At 38.0% G+C, this 19,831-nt stretch overlaps 1 protein-coding gene across 1 annotated transcript in view; it reads left to right on the top strand.

Moving 5' to 3' along the window:
- Positions 1 to 19,831, top strand: part of LOC111141169 (sperm flagellar 2) — a 178,375-nt gene that overhangs the window by 29,702 nt on the left and 128,842 nt on the right. The window contains exons 3-7 of the mRNA XM_022493539.1: positions 693 to 945; positions 4,463 to 4,633; positions 7,228 to 7,368; positions 9,076 to 9,140; positions 13,709 to 13,895. Of these exons, the coding sequence (XP_022349247.1) occupies positions 693 to 945; positions 4,463 to 4,633; positions 7,228 to 7,368; positions 9,076 to 9,140; positions 13,709 to 13,895 (817 nt within the window). The remainder of the gene's footprint in view (positions 1 to 692; positions 946 to 4,462; positions 4,634 to 7,227; positions 7,369 to 9,075; positions 9,141 to 13,708; positions 13,896 to 19,831) is intronic.

Raw genomic sequence — 19,831 nt, 5'->3', positions numbered from 1 at the left:
CATGCAATCCGTGCCCTCTCCAATACCCACCACCTGGTTCCCCCAACCTCCCCCCCCCCGCCCCATCAAAACCCTCAGATTGTTTTTCAGAGTCCATAGTCTTTCATGGTTCACCTCCCCTTCCAATTTCCCTCAACTCCCTTCTCCTCTCTAACTCCCCTTGTCCTCCATGCTATTTTAGTGAAGATGATATAATTAGTGTGATTGCATAGCTAATATTATTTAATGAAATATTTCTGATGGTGCATAGGAGGATCACTGTTAAAGTCATCAGTGCAACATTTAGGGCTATTTTCAGACTCCTGTAATAATGTCATTTAACAATATGGAAATTTAAATTACAGTTTTTCCTTCTGAGTAAAATATTTTTCAAAACCATAGTTGTTTTTCCGTGTAGAAGAAAGCACTTAGTTATCTGTTTTTGTTTTGACCTCTTGTAAAAATTCTAGCATGCCTTTAAGCAGAAAAATGTACAAAATCAGCTTTAGATATATCATTCCAGAGAAATAAATGGGAGGAATTCAGGGAAGTAGAATATCTCAATGTAGTTACATGATTGAGTGGTTTTAGAGAGGGGTGGTATATTGAAAAGAATATGCAATAATTCATATTAGATCATGATGATGCCTCTGATATTTGTTGTCTCTAATTCAGTGCCAGTGTCTAATTGTGGAAACTGTTTTAATGCCTAGAGTTTCAAATGCCAAACTTAATAATTTTTCTCGCTTGGAGCCAACGCTTCACCTTCTGGGTGTGCAGTTTGATCAGAACGTGGCCCACAATATCATCACGGAAAAGCCTGGGGCGGCAACCAAACTTTTGTATCAGTTGTACATTGTTCTTCAGAAAAAGAAGAAAAGTGGGCTGACTGGAGTGGAAATACAATCCATACAACCCCTGGCAAACGTCAGACAGCAAAGTATGAAAAGTGAGGCTTTTCGAGACGTAAGTGCACAAAGAAACATAAATGTATCACAATGTAAGACTCGGGAAAGTAAAATGACAATAACATTGGCTGCTCAAAGAAGCACCATTGGGTAGCTATGTCCCTTATGTATGTTCTTGGTCATACTTGGATTTTGTTTTATATTAATGTTTTCAATTCATTTATCCATTTTTGATGTCTCCCTCCATCCTATCCACATTACCAACAGTTTATCAAATTCTGTATGTTCCTAATTTGCAGTGTTTTTATGCCTTGCTCCTCCCTTTCCATTTCTGGCCCTGTCTGCTCAGATCCCTGCGTGAACACTGCAGCAACATGTCTAACACATCTCCCGGTCTTCTAGCCTTCCACCAGAGGTCAATCAATGGCTAGATGAATCTTTGCTAAATTCCAGTTGCACTGGGCCCTTTTGCTCAGAAGCCTGCCATTTTACTGGACTGACATTCAAAATCTTTCACTAAATGGTCTCAATCTGTCTTTCTCTGTTTCTTCATAGTCTTCAGCATAAAGTCTTTGTTTTTTCTTTTCTTTTTTTTTTAGAGGATTTTATTTTTTTTTTTGTCAGAGAGAGAGAGAGCACACAAGCGGAGGGAAAAGCAGGCTCCCCACTGAGCAAGGAGCCCGATCTGGGACTCCATCCCAGGACACTGGGATCATGACCTGAGCTGAAGGCAAACGCTTAACCAACTGAGCCACCCAGGCATCCTGAGTCTTAGTTTTTTCTTCCACTGATCCCCCACCTGTCCTTAAATAGCTCTTGTACATTTCTGCTTTTCTCTCCCTTTCACCTAAGCTCACACTTTTCATCTCGCTCCTTCCCACAAACTCTTCTCCATCCACTGCTGTGCAGCCTTCCCAACACACATGGATTCTTCCTGTGGAACTCCTAGGGCATTGGTAGTTTCCACTCTCTGGTGATAGCCTCCTGCTGCTCATACTGTGGCTAACTTTCATGATTAATCTGTCATACGGCCTCACAAGATTTTTAGTCCCTCAAATTCAAGGAATATGCCTGATAGAATGCTTTCAACATTGCAAATATTCATTGTGTTTTGATTAGTTGATACAACTTTTTAGTTGACAATTCTCTCCAGTTCCTGTTGCTGTTTTCTTATGGCAAATGAAGTACATTAACTTTTCCAGGCCTCTAGGATAATGGGGAGTGTTGCACTGACCCAATGCATTAAATAGAAATGGAAATAATTAAATGTTTAAATTGAACTTCTGAAGACATAGTGACATAATAGATGTGAGGGCCATCTCCACTTTTATATTTGTCTATTCTTAGCAGACAATCTTATGAGCCCGGTGGCAGAAGGAGCTCAGCACCCAAGAAAGCTGGAAATTAGATTAAGGTTACAACCAAAGAACTTGGTCTTGCCTTCTGCCCCCTTCACTTGCAAAGCTGAGTAACTTTGGGCCAATCCCTGGAATACTCTTAACCTCCATTTTCCCAGCAGCTGAAATAAGATTGAGTATCTTTACCCGCTTCAGAGTTAGGCTTTTTTTTTTTTAATATATATATAATTTTAAGGAAACAATATATGAGAAAATTATTTGCGAAGTGTAAAACAGTCAACAGGAACAAAAGCTGTAAGAGTTGTGTAGTTGAGGCCAACAAGAAACCATTGTGTTTAATGTTGGCCATGGTGACCTCCCAGAGTCCATCATTCATTCGTTGAACAATATTAATTGGGCTCCTATTTTATGTCAGGCAATTGCACTACAATCAACACAAGAAAAGTCCCCACCCGTTTAGAGCTTCCATTCTTGGGAGAGAAAAATATTTCAGTGGAGTAGTGTGGAATGTTGAGAGTTGAAGAGTAAATTGAGATGAGGCAGATGGGAGCATAGACTGTTCATTCAAGGAATGTGGAGGTGAAAGAGAAGAGAAGTGAACAGTGGCTGCAGGAGAGAAGCGCACGAGCAGTGTGCCGTTATTTGTTTCCTTTATGGGCATAGAAAGTGGGACAGCTGGCCCGTTGAGAAAAAGAACCAGGGGCAGGAGATGACTGGTGTAGGAGCCAAGGTCCTCTGGGAAAGAAAGGAGGATGCAGCTGATGGTCCAGGTGGAGGAGGAGGTATCTTAAGAAAGAACTAGACATGCCTTTTTCTCTGAAAGCAGGTAGAAGAAAATGCAGGTGTCTTACATAATTATAGTACTGACTAAAATTTATTGATTGTGCAGAGCGAGATGCAAAGCCTGGTTCCAGGTATATATATATATATATATTATGTCCTTTGATCTTCACAATAGCCTTATAAGATACCTATCTTTTATTATTCCCACTTTACAGATGATGAAACTAAGGAGCAGAGGAGTTAAGTAACTTGCTCAACTTAATGCAGCAAATAAGTGATAAAGTTGCAACAAACCTAGGCAGAGTGACTCTAGAGCCACACACTTAACCGTGGGCTATGTTATATCTCAGAGGGTATTTCCTGGGTAAGGGAGGGATAATAAAGATATAAGATAAGATATAGACATATGTTGAAGTAGAGAAGTAGGATGTTCAGGGACTTTACACTTTTGTTGCCTCTGTGGAGATGGAGGCCAGGCCATTTTTAATAATGAAAAAAGCAGGAAGGTGAGTAAGGGCTTAAAGTCAGCTGAAAGGTCCTTAAGAGATCTTCTGAGTAAGTGCCCATATCTGCTTAGGTGGCTTTAGAAGACAAGGACCAAAAATGGTTTGAGCAACAGTTCCATTTGAAAAAAAACTTTAATAAGTCTTCAGCTTTTAAGGAGATTACTTTTGGTTATAAAAGTTTTACTTAATTCCATTAGCCCTATTACTCTGTTCCCCATTTTATAATCATCTTTGAGGTTCATTTTCTTACAATCTTAGACTCTCATTTCCAATGGCCTGGAAGTTTTAATGTTTGTTCACTTTTTACTAGGAAGTAGCTTAAGTTATGGAAAGAATCTGGCTCTCATATTATCTCTTATATGTTGAATTGGTTTTATGAAATTATTTTTATGAAAATGTACTTTTCTTTTTTTTTTTTTTTTAAAGATTTTATTTATTTATTTGACAGAGAGAGATCACAAGTAGATGGAGAGGCAGGCAGAGAGAGAGAGAGAGAGGGAAGCAGGCTCCCTGCTGAGCAGAGAGCCCGATGCGGGACTCGATCCCAGGATCCTGAGATCATGACCTGAGCCGAAGGCAGCGGCTCAACCCACTGAGCCACCCAGGCGCCCGAAAATGTACTTTTCTAAGAATTCAAATGCCATTCATTAAAAATTAAACTCAGAAAAAAATAAAAATTAAACTCAGAGCAAAAAATATAGAAATATATTTGAAACTATTTTATAAGAAAGAATTCAAACATGTTTTTATTGTTTTCATGTAAATTAAAGATCTGAGTGACTAGTATGGAGCTTGAATTTATTTTAACCATCAACAAGAGTAATTCATAGAAATTTTATTTTGAAGACAAATTTTATGTGTGCTTTTAATGACAATATACTTTTCATTTTCTAATAATGAAATCCTTTGAACTGCTTTCTCCGTTTAGGGACTTAGAAACCTGATACCACGTCAAACTGATTTCAATCTGATGCGGGTTACACACAGGTTTCAAGAAAAATATAAACACATGAAAGAAGATCTTGTCCACATGCATTTTGAGAAACTTGAAAAATTTCAAAAGCTCAAGGAAGAACAAAGACCTTTTAATATTGAAAAGGTTTTATAGTATGATTTTTCCAGAAATTCATTAGAGCATAGAGACTGTTTGGAATTTATGCCTATAGTACACATTGCATAAGCATTAATGTAGCATAAGTTGTGTGTTACTTTGACTCATGCTCCACCCTGCTCTCACCTTTCTCTACCTTACTCTCCCCTTTGTTCCATTCCCACTCCTGCCCTCACCTCTCCTTGTGACCAGGAACTAGAACTGCCATTCTCTGGAGTGGCAGGACAACTTGATCTCTTTTTAGGTTGTCTGGTAGAAATTAATGCTTCACATAGGTCAGCGGTAGGGGTTTGCAACTAACCACTCCAGTGAAGGCTTATGATGGTTGCCCCCGCTAAGGGATGTAGAGTGGGCATTCCCCCTCTGAGTTCCCTCTTTTGCAATCCCTTGGTCTTTCTGTCCTGCCTCATTTCTCTCGTCCTTGTAGTTTGAGGTGATATCCTGCTTGCTTTCTTTTCCAAACCCCTTAAACATCTATTGCCTTCTTTCTGGTCCTTCTTGCTTTAACTAACTCCTCACTGCTTCTCAAATTTCTCTGAAAACCTTTAATGATCTCCTATGCCTTTAAGTACATGAGAACATGATGGTGTGAGGAATCATTAAAGATTTTCAAGAGAATTTCAGGTGACTATGTATATGGAATGTGTAAACTACGGGCAAAAGAATTATAGTTCTTCTCCTTGCACTACAAATCACTTTTTAAATTCATATATTTAAAATGATAAGAAATGGACACATCCTGAATATAGTCAGCCCCCTGTGCAGAGGGGAGGGAAAGATGAGAGACAAATTCTGGAGGATCTTATGATCTCATTACTTGCCAGAGAGTAGATAAAGCGCTGTGCTTCCCCTCTTGCATTGCATGGCAAGGCAACAAGGCACTCCTAAAGCAGTGTTTAAGTAAAGACCAAGTGCTGGGACTCTTAATTTTTAAGGAACCAGCCCATCTGACTTTGATGTGCTAAGTGTAATGCAGAAAGAGTCCAAAGAAAGTTGGGAAAAAGGAAATATGAAACCATTAAATATTAAATAAATTATGTTAAAAATGATAGGAAGCAGGGGCACCTGGGTGGCTTAGTCAAACATCTGACTCTTGATTTCAGCTCAGGTCATGATCTCAGGGTCATGAGCTCAAGCCCCACAGTGGGTTCCGTGCTGGGCCTGCAGTCTACTTAACATTCTCTCCCTCTCTCTCTGTTCCTCTTTCCTTCTCCCCAGCCCCCAGCTTGTGTTCTCTCTCTCACATATAACAAAAAAAAAAAAAAAATTGCAGGGAGCAAATAGGGAGAGCCTATGCCTTCCTGGTTTTCTTGAGAAGGAAAGATCAACATATTACAACGATATGAAAAGTTATATTTTGGAAAGTAAAATGAAGAAAAATTTTAAGTTATTTATAATTTTTTTTTTTTTTTTTTAGATTTTTATTTATTTATTTGACAGATAGAGATCACAAGTAGGCAGAGAGGCAGGCAGAGAGAGAGGAGGAAGCAGGCTCCCTACTGAGCAGAGAGCCCGATGCGGGGCTCGACCCCAGGACCCTGGGATCATGACCTGAGCCGAAGGCAGAGGCTTAAACCACTGAGCCACCCAGGCGCCCCAAGTTATTTATAATTTTTGACTTTTTAGTGGTTAAAGTTTCTTTGGATATAGGAAAAAATGATCTTATTAACTCTAATATAATACTTAGTAAAATCATGATTAGGTTTACATGTTACTTCATAAATCATCTAATCTTTAAAATATTTTGTCTGATTTTCACGATTTCTTTTTTTGCTTTCATTTATGCTTGTGTTCTACTTAAAATAAATACTCCCAGGTAGAGAAGAGATGATCTAATAATGGTATCACATAATTCAGTATTTAATTCAGTATTTGAAGTAGCCTCTGAGTTCATTGTTTAGCTGTGACTGAGTTTGGGGGAAGTTTGTCATATCTCCTGGATTCCCCAGAAGACCTCCTAAAGACCATCTCCCAGATGGAATTTTCTCTTCAAGTCATCTTTAGAGACAGAATTTTCTCTTTACATTATTGGGTAGGTCAGAAGGTAGAATTGGGAAAGAATGATATTCTTCTTTGTATCTGAGGCACCTTTATTATTCTTTCAGTGCCATCACCTAGAATGAAGATGCACACATCTAATAGGCATAATCTGAGGATTCCAAAATCATGTGTGTGTGTGTGTTTTTAAGATGTATTTATTTATTTATTTGACACAAAGAGAGAGAGAGAGAGAGAGCACAACCAGGGGAGCAGCTGGCAGGCAGATAGGGAGAAGCAGGCTCCCCACTGAGCAGAATGCCCCACGTGGGGCTCAATCCCAAGATCCTGGGATCATGACCAGAGCTGAAGACAGATGCTTAACAGACTGAGCCACCCAGGTGCCCCCCTCCCAATTGTGTTTTAATATCATACTTTTCTAAATGAGTCATATTGATACCTGCTTTCTAACATTACATGTTTGTGACACCCACTCCATTGGTAAATTGCTGAGTTCTGAGAAATGTATATATGTGTACCTGTGAGTGTGTAACATAGCCTGTTTTTCTGATGAGTGGAATAACTAAACATCTATGGATATTTAGCAACGCTTGAACAGAAGACGACAAAATGAAATAATGGCCAAAATCCAAGCAGCTATCATACAGATTCCTAAACCTGCATCAAATCGTACTTTGAGAGCACTTGAGGCCCAAAAAATGATGAAAAAGAAAAAAGAGGCAGAGGTAAGTGATAATCCTTTAATTGGGTGTTGTGTTAATCTTAATGAAAGAAAGATCTTTCTCTAAAACATAGAGATTGCCCCCAACTTCTTAGTTCCTTTTCAAATTATTGGTGGCGTTGTTCCTTCTCATTCAAAACCTCTTCACTGTGTGCATATCTAATCCATATTATACTGTTATTTGTTCAGAATGAGAGAATGTAGCTCATGTTAAATGACAGTACCAATCTGGACTCCTGTGTTGAGGATTCTGTGGTCACTACAAAAATATTCTAGAATGGTGCTGCTGTGATGGGTCACAATCACCATGGGTACAGAGGTGTCAGTCAAGGTACACATACCGTACATATGCCATTCCTACTATATGTTTTACTCAGTTCCTTCTCACCATGCTGCACTATTTTTCTATGAGTACCAGAAATGTTAAGTGGTTTGCTTGCTATCAGTATGTGTAAATTTAAGATACCTACACTAGTGGTATTTTATTAGACCATACCAGCTGTCAGTCATTCCAGTAGGATACCATCTGCTTCTATTTCATAGTGGAGCAATACTACATTTTGATACTAATTCCTGCAGCCTACATTGCATACTGCTCCAGTCTTTATTTGATGATATTCTCTCCTGGGACCTAAGGAAAAGGATAACAGCTACCATTTATTGAGGATTTGCTATATGTCAGCCTGTGGGTTGGCAACTTTACATTATCTTTCATTTGTAAATAACTCTCTAAGTAGGGTATTACTCCCCCAATTTCTAAATAAGGAAACTGAGACTAAGAAAGCTGCCATGTTTCACTCTGGTACTGAGGATAGTAAAGCAGAGATTGACGGGTCTCTCTGATATCTAAATCCAATACATTTTATGTTAATCCACATTTCTGTATTTTTTAATATTTAAAAAATATCCTGTACTTGTATTCTAAAGAAAATTACTCATAGAGGTTTTTTTTTCAGATCCAAATTTTAGAAAAGTATTTAATTCTTATATTTCTCTCAGATGGTTAAAGTTTATTAATAAGGATTTACAGTAGATGAAGGATGAGCTAAACTAATATTCAGAGAGCAAATTAATAGTATAAATAAGGTTGCACAAGAAATGTTTAAGACATGCAAGATAATAATTTTTGAAGAAGTATTTATATCCCCCCCCAAATGCTTATTCTTCTTTAAAAGAATTGCAAACAAAAATTCATGGCCTGAGACTCTTTGATAATTTCCATTCTCATTAAATGGCCTTTGTTGCACTCTCAGAGCTAGAACTGTGAGTGGAATGATTCAGAGAAGGCAGCTTTCACACTCTTTTTTTTTTTTTTTAAGATTTTATTTATTTGACAGAGAGAAATCACAAGTAGGCAGAGAGGCAGGCAGAGAGAGAGGAGGAAGCAGGCTCCCCGCAGAGCAGAGAGCCCGATGCGGGGCTTGATCCCAGGACCCTGAGATCATGACCCGAGCTGAAGGCAGAGGCTTTAACCCAATGAGCCACCCAGGCGCCCCCAGCTTTCACACTCTTTTAGTTATATTTAGCCTAATCTAAAAATAATGAACCAGAATTATAAAAGTATTCTATAATGCAGCTTTTTATACCTTACCTCCTAATTAGCCTGAAATAGTAGTGAATACAACCTTGGAAATTTGTAAAGTGAACACAGTAAATGAAGATTTTCAGTGGCTTTTAGAGATGGAAAACTGATAACGAATTTTCTTTAAAGGATGTGGCTAATGAGATTAAGAAGTTTGAAGCCTTAATAAAAAAGGATCTCCAGGCCAAAGAAAGGTGAGATGTGAATTACTTTAACAATCACAGAACTGCTTTCTGTTCTACCTGTAGCGTTTAAATACTCAAAAATAGTTTATGGGGAATAGCTGCTCCAAAGATCTTTTTACTTTGTAGAAGCTTCATTAAGAGAATACGTGAAAGAAAGTAAATGAGCTAAAATTCAGGTTGATTGATCGTGAGCAACTTTTGTAAAGACCAGGAGGACTATTATGAGTTGGGAAGTTATTTTATTTTTCTATGCTATGCTTACTGTCCTAAGTTAACACAATTTTTGAGCATTTATAAAAATTGTTTCAAGTTACCACTAATTTAACTTTGTCATAAAGCCTTTATTAGATGCTCATTGGTTTCTTTCATGTTGCATGCTCAGCATTTAGCATAGGGACCAGCAATAAAAAAACTGTAGAATGAGTGTAACTGTCACTGAAATGGTCAGCTCTGTGAGTTTATTTCAAAAAATGCCTGGTTAATGGGCTTCATTTGCCTAAAGATAAAGATCCTCTCTCTTTTCTTTCCTATTAGGGGTCACTGACTCAGAGAAGATAATTGAGTAGGGTCTGCATATGTGGGAGCAACTTGAATTCTTCCACATTTTTAAATGGGAACTTTCCAAATTCTGCTCACTTACATTTTATGGAATGTGAACTAATTTCTGTTAAAGAAGAAAAGCTGACACAAATTATATAAATCAGTTCCATATTAATATTTCTGAGGGAAAGAAACAGAGTCAAATGAGGAGAAATAAGAAAAAGAAGAAGTGGTGAGGAAATCAGGTGTGGAAGGAAAATAAAGGAAAGTGAAGAATACATACATTATATTTTCTTCTACCCTCTGCAAAAACTTTTGATGCCCTATTCTGATTCCCACTGCCATTTACCAGTGCTGCCCCGGGCTAAAGAAAACACAATCCAAGCCTACCCACCTAGTAGCCACCACCCAAACCCCACTATCCTCATCCCCGCCTGGGCCAGGAAACCACTGGATTTCTTCCAACTCTTCTTCCACTCATCTCACCTGCCATGCACTCTGGAGTGATAAGTAGATGGTATCTACCAGAGCAACCATCTTAAAATATTGAAATACTTTTGTTACTTTAGGTGAATAGTATTCTCTCTTGCTCTGTGGTCTATCCCTTTCCTGGAACCCCTCAATTTCCATGCAATTTAGCAACCAGCATTAACACCAAACATAGCAGTGGCCTGTAATTCCTGCACCAGCACTCATTTTGACTGATTAGTGTCTTTGCCATGTCAGTTGTTAAATTTGTTTTTTTTTTTAACTTTTTTTTGTTTTTGTTTTTGTTTTGTTTTGTTTTGTTTTTTAATTTATTTGACAGAGAGAGAGAGATCACAAGTAGGCAGAGTCAGGCAGAGAGAGAGGGAGAAGCAGGCTCCCCACCAAGCAGAGAGCCTAATGCGGGGCTCGATACCAGGACCCTAAAGCCGAAGTCATTACCTGAAGCCGAAGTCACGATCTGAGCAGAAGGCAAGGTTTAACCCACTGAGCCACCCAGGTGCCCTCAGTTGTTAAATATTTTAAAGATCATCCTGTGCAATACAGCTCAAACTTTCACCCTGCTTATGGCTATTGGCTTTGCCAACCCATCTTGAACCTAAGTCTCTCTATCAATTAGCTTTAGAAACCCCAAACAAGAGCAGGTTAAATTAAATAAAGGTTTACTTCTCTCCTGTAATAGAAACCAGAATGTAAACAGCTCAGGGAATCTGTTGGAGCTCCAAACTCACCAAGGACTGAGGCTTTCCTTTAGCTCCCCTGTTCTGTTGTGGTTTTTGTACATTCATTCATATTCACAGTACAAGATGGCTCCTGGGGCTCTGGCCATTTGGCCCATGTTTGAGATATAAGGAAGGAAGATAGGGAAAAAGTAGTTATCTAAAATAGCTGAAATAGCTCCTTTTAAGAACCTTCCCACAAGTCCCAGTTTACATTTGTGTTTACATTTTATTGGCCAGAATTTGGTCACATGGCCACACTTAGCAGAATGGGAGGCTGAGAAATGTAGGCTTGGGCTGGGTACACTGTTTTCCTGAATAAACCTGGGGCTCTGTTTTGTGGAAAAGGGGCAGGAAATGGCAGTGTCTATCACAGATCCTTTCTCAGCAGAAGCCTCCACTTGGTCTTGCAAGAGATTTAGCACTGGAGGGCCATGAACTATAGACATCCTCACTTCAATTCTTAGGGTAGTAGGGTAGGGCCTAGGGCAGCCAGACTCCCTGGACCAGTCACCAGGGATTGTGAAGCTTCACCTGGGACTCCAAATCCCTCTCAGAATACTGCACAAAAAGCATTTTCTCTGATAGCCCCAGATAAAGAATGTTGGGAAGCACTGGTCTAAAGCAAACTTTTGAGGAAAACAAAAGTTATGGTATAGTAAGGGCCTTTGTTAAGTCCTTTATCAATCACTGCATTCATTCTGAATTTTTAGCTTAGAATCTAGAATTTAGAATTTAGCTTAGAATCAAGCATCTTCTGGGCTCTTTCAAAAACTTCACACTATTTGATTCCAGAAAGCACTAAAATCTCATAAGTCGACCATAAAGAACAATTTCTGCCCCTGCCCCTTTCACAGGCTGCTCCTGAAACAGTTCCTCAGGGATGTCACCACAAAGTACATCTTTCTTCTTTTGTGGAAGAAGGAAACATTGTCTCAGTGAGAGCAATGCAAGAGCTCCCATGGCTGCTTTTCCCCCACATGTACTTTGTCTTTATTTTCTAACACAAATAATAAATAAATGCTAGCTGCTACTTTTTTTTTTTAAGCTGAGGTTGTCGCCTGCTATAATTTGACACTTGAATCCATAGATTTACTTTAGACCCTTCCTAGCAATTATTTTTTAAATATATACAAATTTGGTCAAGGTTTCAATTACTAGTAATTCAGACACACCCAAATATTAACTCTGTGGAGGCCTGACAAACAGATATAGAGAAAACGTAATTATTGCCCTCAAGAAACCCACATCTAGGAAAACGAATATTTATTCAAGTAAATATCATGTAGCTTTCTTCAGACCTTAATTGGAGTGAGACAGCAGATGGATGGGTGGAGCACAGACTGATAAATAAAGGAGTAACAACATGTTATGTATATTAAACCACGTTAAGTATATTAAACCATGTACAATCCAAAGTTAATTATTTTAAACAGCACATTTGAGGGATGCCTGGGTAGCATTAGTGGGTTAAGCGCCTGCCTTAGGCTCAGGTCATGACCCCCGGGGTCCTGGGATCGAGCCCCACATCCTGCTTAGTGGATAGCCGGCTTCTTCCTCTCCCTCTGCCTGCCACTCTGCCTACCTGTGCTCGCTCGCTCGCTCTCTCTGTCAAATAAATTAAAAAAATCTTTAAAAAACTTTTGAGAAAAAACATAGTAATTTTAAAGGATGATCTAAAAAGTTAGGCCACATAATTTTCTTAAGTACTTAATTGTACTAATTCTTCTTTTTCTTTTTTTTAATTGTACTAATTCTTAATAAATAGAGTTAAATTCTGTATTTGATCTTACTGAGGCTTTGGTAGCTACACAGTTTCTGCTCAAAGACTCTTAGTGACAGAATACAGCTAAATGTTGAGCCCCAGTTGATAAAATAAACAATTTCTCTGTGTGAATTTTTTTAAAAAATTACTCTGTATCAAAATTTGTAACATATCATTTGAAATTGAGCAGACATCAGCTATTTGTCAGAACTATGATGCACCAGGACAGAGAGGAGTATAATAGGATACTTTTCTCATGAGCTCAGAGTTCATCTAGGAGCAGCAAATATACAAAAAATGAACTGTAATACAATATGATCTATAGACATGCAATTGTTACTTCATTAAATATGAATTAACTGTGCTTTCTAAGAATACTTAGATCTGTACTGAAATTAAGGACAATTTAGTTCCTTTATACCATATTAATGTGCCCTTGGTTTTTGAATAAGGTAGTAAGTTGTATTTTATACTAAATACATTAAGAACTTGTAACATGAAAAAATATTTGTAATATTAAAACATTTATTGGCAGGTAACAAGATATATCTTTTACCATTGTACTATTGTATCCTGTTTATTTTGTAAGGAGGTATGCAGATGAGAATTGATTATTTGATCCTTATATACATAAAAATGTATCTTTTACTTCTAAAGGTAACTTTTGAATGAACTTGTAAGTTCTCGTATTAAGCCACCATTGTCCCATTAAATTGAGCATATTTGCTTTCTGTTGGTAACACCACCAGGTTCTTCCTGATTCTTTAATTTTGGACATGAGGTAGGACAGGAACCAAAGCAGGTCTTCTTACTTGGGTCTTCAGGACTTGGGCAAGAGGCTAGGTCAGTCTTGTGTTTGCCAGTGTGGTATGATGAGCAAGTCATTTTTTAGCTGCCAAGCTCCCAATAAGAGCCAGGCCACTGGTCTAAGCACTCAGAAAGTTACTGGAATTTCATAGAGCATGCAAGGGAGCCTTTTCCTGAGGTCTTCCTCCATAGTCAGTCAAAAGTAGGGGCATGTAACTGCATTGTTTTTTTAAAATCTAAATAATAACTATTATCCTTAGTGCCTCCAAGACTTCTGCAGATACAGCAGGCCAGACAACTACTGATTTGTTAAACACTTATTCAGATGATGACTATATTAAAAAAATCCAAAAGCGCCTTGAGGAAGATGCTTTTGCAAGAGAGCAAAGGGAGAAAAGACGGCGGAGACTGTTAATGGACCAGTTAATAGCCCACGAAGCACAAGAGGTAAAATATATAGATATAGCTTGAATAATAGTTCTGGAAAGTTTGCAAAATTTAGTCTTTTAAACACACACACACACACACACACACACACACACATATATATGTATCTTCATTATTTATTATCTGTTACTCTGAATCAAATGTCAACAGAACATATTCACATCACCATGGCAAATACACTCAGAAAAAGAAATCTACATAAAAGATTTACTAAGTAATCTAAAATCTGGTGATGGTTATATAGCATTGTAACTGTACTTAATGCCACTGAATTGGACCCTTAAAAATGGTTGAGATGGTAAATTTTATGTCATGTATATTTTCCCTCAATAAAAAAAAAGTACTGGCCAAAAAGGAACCTAAAATCTATGTCAAGTATGTGTATCCATTGTTGCTTTTGGAGGTAAGAGGAAACTTTTCTCCAGTTCTTTTGAGATATAATTGACAAATAAAAAATTGTATATATTTAATGTGTATGATGTGATGTTTTGATATATGTATACTTTGTGAAATGACTGCCATATGGAATTAACTGACACATCCATCACCTCACATAGTTAATTTTTTGTGTGTTTGGTGAGAACACTTAAGATCTACTTTTATAAGTTCAACTTTTTTTGATTGGCATATAAGTGGGATTATGCAGTATTTATATTTTTACATTTGACTTATGTCACTTAGCATAATGGCTTTCAGGTTCATCCATGTTGTCACAAATGGCAGAATTTCCTTCTTTTTTAAGGCTGAAATAATATGCGATTGTGTATATACTCCACATCTTCTTTATCCATTTCTCAATCAAAGGACACTGAGGTTTCTCCGTATCTTGGCTATTGTGAATAGTGCTGCATTGAATAGGGGGATGCAGACATCTCTCTCAGATACTGATTTCATTTCCTTTGGGTATATACCCAGGAAGTGGGATTGCTGGGTCATATGGTAATTCTATTCATAATTGTTTTGAGGAACTGCCATATTGTTTTCCTTAGAGGCTGTACCAGTTTACATGTCCAGTGACAGTTTTTTAGAGTTCCCTTTTCTCCACATCTTTGCCAACACATGTTATTTCTTGTGGGTTTCTTTCTTTCTTTCTTTTTTTTAATGTGATAATCATTCTAACAGATGTGAAGTGCTATCTTATTATGGTTTTGATTTGGATTTCCCTGCTAATTAGTGATGTTGAGCACCTTTTTCATATGCTTATTGGCCATTTGTTTGCCTTCTTTTGAGAAGTGTCTGTTCAGGTCCCTTTTTTTTTTTTTTAATTGGGTTATTTGGTTTTTTGCTATTACATTGTTTGAATTCCTTTTATACCTTGGATATTAACCAAATGTACATTTGCAAATATTTTCTCCCATTCTGTAGGTTGCCCCTTCACTCTATTGGTGGTCTCCTTTACTGTATAGAAGCTTTTAGTTAGATGTAATCTTACTTATATATGTTTGTTTTTGTTGCCTGTACTGTGGGGGTCATATTAAAAAGAAAAAAAGCATTGCTTAGACCAATGTTAAGAAGTTTTTCCCCCTGTTCTTTCTTCTAGTAGTTTTATAGTTTCAGGTTTATGTGTAAGTCTAATCCATTTAGAGTTGATTTTTGTATACAGTGTGAAATTAGCATACATTTTCATTTTTCTGCATGTGAACATCCAATTTTTCCAGCACCACTTGAAGAGACTGTTCTTTCCCCATTATGTTGCCTTGGCACTCTTGTTGAAGATCAGTTGACTGTTCAAGCATGTATTTATTTCTGGGCTCTCTCTTTTATTCCATTGGTCTATATGTCTGTTTTTATGCAGTACCATACAGTTTGAATACATAAATCAGGAATACCTACAGTTCTGTTCTTCTTGCTTAAGACTGCTTTGGCTATTCATAGTTGTTTGTGGTTTCATATGAATTTTAGTATTTTTTTTTTATTTCTATGAAAAATGCTATTGAAAATTTGATAGTGATTTTACTAAATCTGTAGGTTACTTTAGATATTTTGAACATTTTAGCATTATTAATTCTTCTAATCCATGAACATGGGATGTCTTTCCATCTATTTATGTATTCTTCAATTCCTTTTATCAGTGTTTTAGTTTTAGTACACAGATCTTCCACCTCCATAGTTGAATTTATTCCTAAATATTTTATTATTTTTGATGCTATTGTGAGTGGGATTGTTTTCTCAATTTTTTTCAGATTATTCATTGTATATGGGAACACTTTTTTTTTTTTTAAGATTTTATTTATTTATTTGACAGACAGAGATCACAAGTAGGCAGAGAGGCAGGCAGGCAGAGAGAGAGGAGGAAGCAGGCTCCCTGCCCAGCAGAGAGCCCGATGCGGGGCTCAAACCTAGGACCCTGAGATCATGACCTGAGCCAAAGGCAGAGGCCTTAACCTGCTGAGCCAGCCAGGTGCCCTAGGAACACATTTTTATACATGTGAGTTTTGTATATTGATTTTATATCCTGCAACTTTACTGAAATTGTTTTTCAGTTTGAACAGATTTTTTGTGTTGCTGTTGTTGGAGTCTTCAGAGTTTTCTGTAAAAAAAAAAATCATATTATATGCAAATGGAGACAGTTTTACTTCTTCCTTTCTGATCTGGATGCCTTTTATTCTTTTTATTGTTAATGGTGCTGGCTAAGACTTCCAATACTATGTTGAAAAGAAATGGTGAGAATAAGTACCTTTGTCTTATTCCAGATCTTGAAGGAATGCTGACAAGCTGATAGCTTTTAGCATCATACTATCGAGTATGATGTTAGCTGTGGGCTTGTCATACATGGCCTTCATTATATTGAATTACATTCCTTCTCTACCTAATTTGTTCAGTTTTGATCTTGAAAAGATACTGATTTTTTTTTCAGATGCCTTTTCTGCATCAATTGAGATTATCAAAAAGGGAGTTTTTTCATGAAAACAACATGGAGAAGTTGTTAGTCCTCTCAGTTTGTTTATTGGTTTACTCTAGTGGTTCTCAGTGTGATTCCTGGACTGGCAGCATCAGAATCACCTGGAAATTTTCAGTAATGTAAATAATTAGACCTCACCTCAGACCTACTGAATCAAGCTCAAATCACAGCTCTGGGGTGGAGCCTGTACTATAAGACCCTCTAGGTAATTTGATGCAGCTATAGTTTGAAAATCCCCGATCAACTATCACATTGAACACATGTTCACTGAGCCTCTTCTATGCTCTGGGTACTGTTCTAGCTAGACCTAGGATACCATACTGAATAAGAATATTGAGAAATATGTTCTCACAGAGCTTGCTGTTTGGGAGAGGATCTATAAACAAGAAACGAGATTAGAGTGTGAAGGGGCAGTGAAAGTGATGGGAGGGACAGGTGACATAGCCCTCACTTGGTCCAGAGACAGTTTCTAGAGGATGATAAATAGAAACATGAAGACGCTAAGTTTAGTTGTGGGTAGTTGTGGTGGGATGTGAGTGGGGGTTAGTTTCCAGTAGAGGCTAGAATGGTGGAAATTAAAGTGTGTATCCAGAGGGAATATCATATGGAATGGCTCAGCACTGAGAGCTAAGGTTCTTAGTGAACTGAAGTCATTTGGCAGGCATCCTCAGAGACCAAATCATGATGAGCCTTGGCAGCTGTATAGAGGGAAATAGGAGCTTTTATCCTAAGTGCAAAGGGGAAAAGGAGTTACAAGGTCAGATTTGACTTTAGAAAGATCACTCTTTGACTTCAGTTGTGAGAATAGATTACAGCAAGTGAAAACAGGTTGCAGCTGGATTCTTACTAGTTAGAAATTATCCCAGTTTAAATTTAGGGTGGTGGCAATGGGGATGGAGAGAAGTGGCTTCAGGAGCTATTTTAGTAATAAAATCAATAGGTATTAGTGGTTCCTTAGACAGTGAGGCAGTGAAAAATTGGGACGAGAGGCCAGCTTGGGCAGTTAGGTGGATGGAGGTGGCATTTACTGCAATATGGAAGATGATGTGGAGGAACAGACCTGAGAAGGTGATTTAAAATGTGAACGTAAACAGGACAAATTTGCATGTCTAAATATGAAAGACTGGCATAAAACTTCACATAAGTATGAAGAAGTGAAACTGTTTCTCCATGGATTCACTTCTTTCTTAGAGAAAAACTTAAAAAACAAACAAACAAAACCCCTTTCATCTCTGTGCTAAAAAGTTCTTTCTTATTTCAGATACATGTATAAATTTACTCAGGCATATATCCTCCCTTTTACTTAATAGTCTCTCTTTTAACTGGAAGAATTATAGATTATGGAAATTGGATGATTAAAAAGTAGATTGTGAAATAACTACCTATTTCAAGTTTCCTTAACTAACAATGGAATTTTTAACACACTTCCATTTGTGTTACAAAACACTTGTGCATGGGCTGCTCGGGTTTTTTTCTTTTTTTTTCTTTCTTCTCTTTTTTTTTTTGCTTATAATCTAGACCTGATATTTACCTGGAAAATGGGGTGAATGATTCTTTCTGACTTTCCTCACTTTGTACCAGGATGCTATTAACATTGGTTTTTCAAGGCTCTGGCCAGAGATTTGTTCAGGGACCAGCAACCTAACAGACATTAAAGTGAGTTAATGCTCTGGCTATTTCCAGCAAGGGAACTATTTCTTTTCAGTGTTTGGGAAAACTGCTGTTCCTCCAACCAGCCTAGGGTATGCAGCAAGGGACCTCCACTTCCACTGCCTCCTTTCTATCAAGGGTAGTGTCCCTGCCTCCCTGCACAGCTGACACAAGTGCCCGGGCCACAGTGGCGGACTGTGAAATCTCCACTTGCAACATGGCCTGTTTTCCTATCCATCCTTCTCTCTTCCCAAATGTTATTTGTCAGGGCTGGGATTTCTTCTGCTTCTCTCAAGTACCTGCAGCTTTTTGAGAGCATGACATGGATCTGATGTCAGCCCTAGATGCTTTTACTCTGATTTCATTTGTACTGAGCTACCAAGAAGGCCTCTAAATATCTTCTCTAGCTTCCAGGTTGTTGTAGTTTCCCCCTGGGGTTTGTATGCTCTGTTTTAGTTGGGCTTGTGAAGAGAGAGCCAGAGACCTGTGCTCAAGTTGTTCTCTTGCCTCATGATTCATAAAGAAATGGATTACATGAATGAAATGATGAGATTTAGGGTTAGAACAATCACTTTAAGTTTTTTGGGAGGATTTTGGAGAAGGGTGGGGGGAAGGATGGTAGAGGAGAGGCTGATATTGTTCAAGGTAGGGGCAGTGCCCATTGGTATGGAATGGAGTAAAGGGTGCCTTAAAAACATACACAGGAGGTAAAATAGACTAATTCTTCAAGAACTGGATATTGGGAATGATAAGAGAGGAATAAACTTTGGATGGCACTAACATTTTAGGTCAGAAGTCATAGCTTTATAGGGTCATCAACTGAGATGGGGAAATTCTGAGGGAGGACCAAAACTGAAGGGGAGTTGGTGAGTTTAGTTTAGGTCTTGATGGGTTTGAAGTACCTCATATGCATTTAAAGTGGAGATATTCAAACTGTCAACCCAATTTAGCTCCCAGCTGGTTCTATGGTCATTTAGCTAGCATCTTGGTTGGCTCTTGGGATCCACTCCAACTTAATTATCTCTACCTTCCCAAACCTATTCCTTGTTATTTTCTTGGAAACTGTGTTTGAACATCAGACCCCTCCCCTATGTCTTAACCCAACATCCTTAAATATTTAGCTTCTTTCCTGCAGGACTCCATTCCTCCCCAAGAGCTGCTTGTCGTTCTGAGCGTGGCATAGAGTAGGGTAGGCTCCTGGCTCCAGGTCATGCGAAAAGCAGAGGGCCTGGCATCCAAATTGAGGGTATTTTGGGTTGCATATCTTTCTAAATCTTCCCCAAATATAATTAAAGGAGAAAATTTTTGATTTTATTCATTGCAGATATAGAATATTTCATCTAAGATAGGGATTAAGCATAAATCTGTTTAGGCTGCACCAAGC

The sequence above is a fragment of the Enhydra lutris genome, unplaced genomic scaffold, assembly GCF_002288905.1.
Source record: "Enhydra lutris kenyoni isolate GAN:26980312 unplaced genomic scaffold, ASM228890v2 scaffoldscaffold5, whole genome shotgun sequence".
NCBI classification, from domain to species: domain Eukaryota; kingdom Metazoa; phylum Chordata; class Mammalia; order Carnivora; family Mustelidae; genus Enhydra; species Enhydra lutris.
This window is presented reverse-complemented; position numbering and strand designations above follow the sequence as displayed.